The following is a 4593-nucleotide window of genomic DNA, read 5'->3' as shown; positions in this document are numbered from 1 at the left end:
TATGTAGTTCATATAGTATGCAATTTTTTTAAAAAATTATATATCATATAATTAGTTTTAAAAAATCAAACAAAAAAATACTTTTTAAGACTTTTTAAAATTATTTTTAAAATTTTAGAGACTAAAAAGATAAATATTGAAAATTCAAGGACCAAATAAATTTATTTTTATAAACATGAAAACTAAAAAGAAACATTTTTAAAACTTCGAAAGGACTAAATATACATATTTATCAAAACTTGTGGATTGAAAAGATATATTTTTCTAAAATAAATGTCTTTTAGGAGGAACACTTATCAACTTCTTGGACCAAACAATAAGCTAGCGGAGTTCACAATTCTTGTTTTCCAACTCTTTGAGCGAAGCAGATGTTGTGTTAATAAACTTTTATTTTGTGTCTACTAGTTTCTAACCACGATTCTTCAACTTGAAATTTGTGTAGAATAAGTAATTGGTCAATCTTTTAACATTTCTTACAATTTATTTATTAGAAATAATTGTTTTTCAAGTATTGTTAGGCACACAATTTAATACGATGTCTAATACATAAACTGATTTTCAAATATGCCAAACACATCTACTAGATAGACTCAACATTGAAAGTTTAATCTAGCTTTTCATTTTTAGATTTTGAATACGCATACATACATATATATTTAAAACATTTTCAAAATTCAGACTAATTTTTTGTAAACTTAGAAAACAAATGTAATATTATTTTCAAAGTTCGGAGATCAAATGTGTCTTAAAAATGTTAAAAATATATATGTATATATAAAACATAAATGATGAGAAACGAAACTCAATTAAAAATATATATATTAAAAAAATTGTCATCAGCATCAACCTAACGTGTGTATTGATATTTTATTAGGGTAATGATTAAGTACATTCTATCTACTTGCCCTTCATCTCTTCATCACACAAAAATAAAATATAAAAAGATGAGGAAGCACCTAGTAGATGATGTAAGATACAATTAAAAGTTTTTTTTTTCTTCTTCTATATATTATATTATTGAAAATATTGATTAAATATATTATAAGAAAAAGAAACAAACGATCGCTAATTTGGGACCTTATGGGAAATAATAAGAAATTCAAAACACAGTACAAAAGATGAGAGGCCTATATGCTAATTTAACATTTAAAAAAAAAATCATTCAATGATGACATTTTATTGATTTCAATCCATAAAATAAGGTTGGGACAACACACATCATTCATAATCACATTAACCATTTATATAATAATAGTAACAAACCAACCACTCCTACTTGACCATTTATATACATTTTATACATCACGGTGATGTAATCAATGGTATTTTTTAAAATAAAATTCTTACATCATTAATAAGCCTAAAATGGTTTTTTTTTTTTTTTTATAATTTAAAATATTTATAAATTGATAGAGATTTTTAGAAGATAAAAAATGTTCTAAAATGTTGTCAAAATCTAATCCAAATATTATTGAAATTTAGACATTTTAAAGTAGGTTATTTCATAATTCTTTTTTCAATCTACTCTAAAAACTAAGTCTAAAGTTTATTATAATTACAAGGAAATTCTTGTAAAGTAACAAAACACCAAACATCTCGTATTACAAAACACGTGAAGTTTGTCATTTTTTTAAATATTCTAAGTTTGCCCTTCCTTTTTTCGATTAGTCTTCCTCCTCCTATTTCTTTCCTTGATCATTTTTCTCGTGCGATTTCGTCTGTCTTCTTTCCTCTCTTTTTTCCTACAATTTCTTTCTATCATCTTTCTTATTTTTCAATTCTTTATTTACGTCGTTTAATCTTTCCATCGTTTTTCTTCTCTTTTTTTTCGCTTTTCCATCATCTTTCTACTTTTCGTCTTCTTTTTTTTCGTTGCGATTTCTTTCCATCGTTTTTTTTACATTGTGTACAAAAAAAAATAGCAAAATCTAAAAGATCGTGTGTAAGGAATCTTGAAAAAAAATCATTTAGATTGGAGTAGCCAAATGTAAACGATCGTTTAAAAAAAAATAAACGATCGTATAAAGAAATCTAAATGATCGTATATTAAAAAAAATCGTGTACCAAATTTTGAAAAAAAATCATATCTAAACGATCACATATAAATTGTAGGCAGATCTGAAGGATCGCGTATAAATCGTAAACATATCTAAACGATTGTGTATAAATCGTAGACATATCTAAACGATCGCGTATAAATCGTAGACATATCTAAACGATCGCGTATAAATCGTAGACATATCTAAACGATCGCGTATAAATCGTAGTCATATCTAAACGATCGCGTATAAATCGTAGTCATATCTAAATAACAAAATCTAAACGATCATAAATATATTAGGCGCATATTTTTGACGGCGTGATTGACGGGACATTTTTGGTATTTTGCATGAGGGGGCTATGGACTTATTTCGTTTTTAAAATTGTTTTATAGAGTGTAATATTTTATGGTTTTTTTATATTTTTTAAAAGTCCCCTAGTTACAAATACTTAAAAGGAAAATAACAATAAATCAACCGTGTTTGGATATCCAAATTGAAATAGATTGTTTTCATGTTATAATTGAATGTTTTGGATATTAAATTCATTTCATTTCAATAATTTTCAACTGAACTTTATTTTCAACTATTCTTACTTTTTAGGATTTCATTTGGAAGCTTCCCAAACACAACTATATATATATATATATATATATATATATATAGTATAAGCCACAAGGGGTGAGCAAGTCCCAAATATTCCTTATGTGTGCATGACTTTGATTATGTCTTCTTCCATCAAGGGAAGACCCTAAGACCTTCTTCAAAATGGAAATCAAATGGCTTTCAATTCTCATAACCACCACCATCTTCATCATCACAATCTTCAAACTCATCCGCCATGCCCGCTCCTTGAAGAACCTTCCACCAGGGCCATCACCTCTCCCATTTCTTGGCAACATCCTCTTACTCCGTAAACACTCTTCTTCATTCTTCTCTCTCCTTCACACCCTCCATCTTCAGTACGGCCCCATCTTCACCCTCCACTTCGCCTCTCGCCCTGTCATCTTCATCGCCGGCCATTCCCTCGCCCACCAAGCTCTCCTTCACCACGGCGCCGCCTTTGCCGACCGCCCCCCTCCCTCCACCACCACCAAAATTCTCTACAGCAACCATATCACCATCTTCACCGCCTTCCACGGCCCTAATTGGAACCTCCTCCGCCGTAACCTCATCTCTGAAATCCTCCACCCTTCTCGCCTGAAACTCCACTCCGACGCTCGCCGGTGGAGCCTACTCTCGCTTGTCTCCCGCTTGAAATTGCATTCCCAGGGTGGCACAGCCGCTGTTTGCTTTGTGGATCATTTTTGGCCCACGATGATGGAGTTATCGGTGTTTATGTGTTTTGGGTTGAAGATTGAAGAGGATCGAATCAAAGCCCTAGCCGATGTCCTCCATCGCGTTCTATTGTATTCGAGTAGCCAAAACAAACTGAATCAATATCCATTAAAATTGGGAAAATTCATCCATCCTAATCTATGGAAAGAACTCTCAACACTTCGAGACGAACTCGAAACTGCAATAATTCCTCTAATTGAAGCTCGATTCAACAATAGACAAGGCGAAATAGAACAAAGGAAGAACGAGTTTGAATCAGAATCAGAAACAAAATCAGAACAAATTTTGCCATATCTTGATACATTGATAAACCTACACTTACCAGAAGAGGATCGGAAGCTTGAAGAAGGTGAAATCATCAGCCTATGCGCGGAATTTCTGAATGGAATCGTCCATTCCACTGTAGTGGTGATGGAATGGGCAATGGCAAACATCGTAAAATATCCAGAAATCCAAGAGAAGCTATGGAGAGAGATGAATCAAGTAATGAATATAACATCATCGAAAGAACTCATAACAGAGGAGGATCTAAAGAAATTGCCGTACCTGAAAGCGGTGATAATGGAAACGTTGAGGCGGCATCCGCCAGGGCATTTGGCTCTACCACACTTGGTGACTGAGGAGGTGGTGTTGGACGGGAAATTTGTGGTGCCGGAAAAGACGACGGTGCATTTTTCGGCAGCGGAGATGGCGAGGAATGGGAAGGTGTGGGAGGAGCCGATGGAGTTCAGGGCGGAGAGGTTCTTGAGGAAAGAGGAAGAGGAAGGGGAAGAGGAGATTTTAACGGGGAAGAAGGAGATTAGGTTTATGCCATTTGGAGGAGGGAGAAGAATCTGCCCTGGGATTGGGATTTCGATGCTTCATTTACAGTATTTTGTGGGGAATTTGGTATGGTTGTTGAAATGGGACGCCATTGGTGAAGTTGATCTTGAGGAAAAACTTGAAGTTTCCATTGTCATGAAGACGCCATTGGAGGCTCGCATTACAGCTCGCTAAGAATACGAACATGGAGATACATAGACGAGTAATGTGCATATGTTTTTCCAGTAACTTCCAAGTTAATGAATAAATCAACAGAATCAGTAACCATCGTCAAGGGTTGTTTGATGACAAGTTGTTTAAGGTTTGGCATTATAATTTTATGATTTGATGACTATTGAGTTCTTTTGTTCTAATTTTGTAGTTTCCAAAATAATAAAAAGGAAAATTTAACCTA

The 4593-nt window shown here is 33.3% G+C and overlaps 1 protein-coding gene across 1 annotated transcript; it reads left to right on the top strand.

Moving 5' to 3' along the window:
* Positions 1-2807: 2807 nt before the first annotated feature.
* On the top strand, positions 2808-4373 carry LOC103501081 (cytochrome P450 89A2-like). Its single transcript, XM_008464569.3, has one exon. It carries the CDS (start codon positions 2808-2810, stop codon positions 4371-4373), a length of 1566 nt encoding a protein of 521 aa, XP_008462791.2.
* Positions 4374-4593: the final 220 nt, after the last annotated feature.

This window comes from Cucumis melo, chromosome 11 (genome assembly GCF_025177605.1).
Source record: "Cucumis melo cultivar AY chromosome 11, USDA_Cmelo_AY_1.0, whole genome shotgun sequence".
NCBI classification, from domain to species: domain Eukaryota; kingdom Viridiplantae; phylum Streptophyta; class Magnoliopsida; order Cucurbitales; family Cucurbitaceae; genus Cucumis; species Cucumis melo.
Note: the sequence above shows the minus strand (reverse complement) of the source record. Positions and strands in the feature narration are given on the sequence as shown.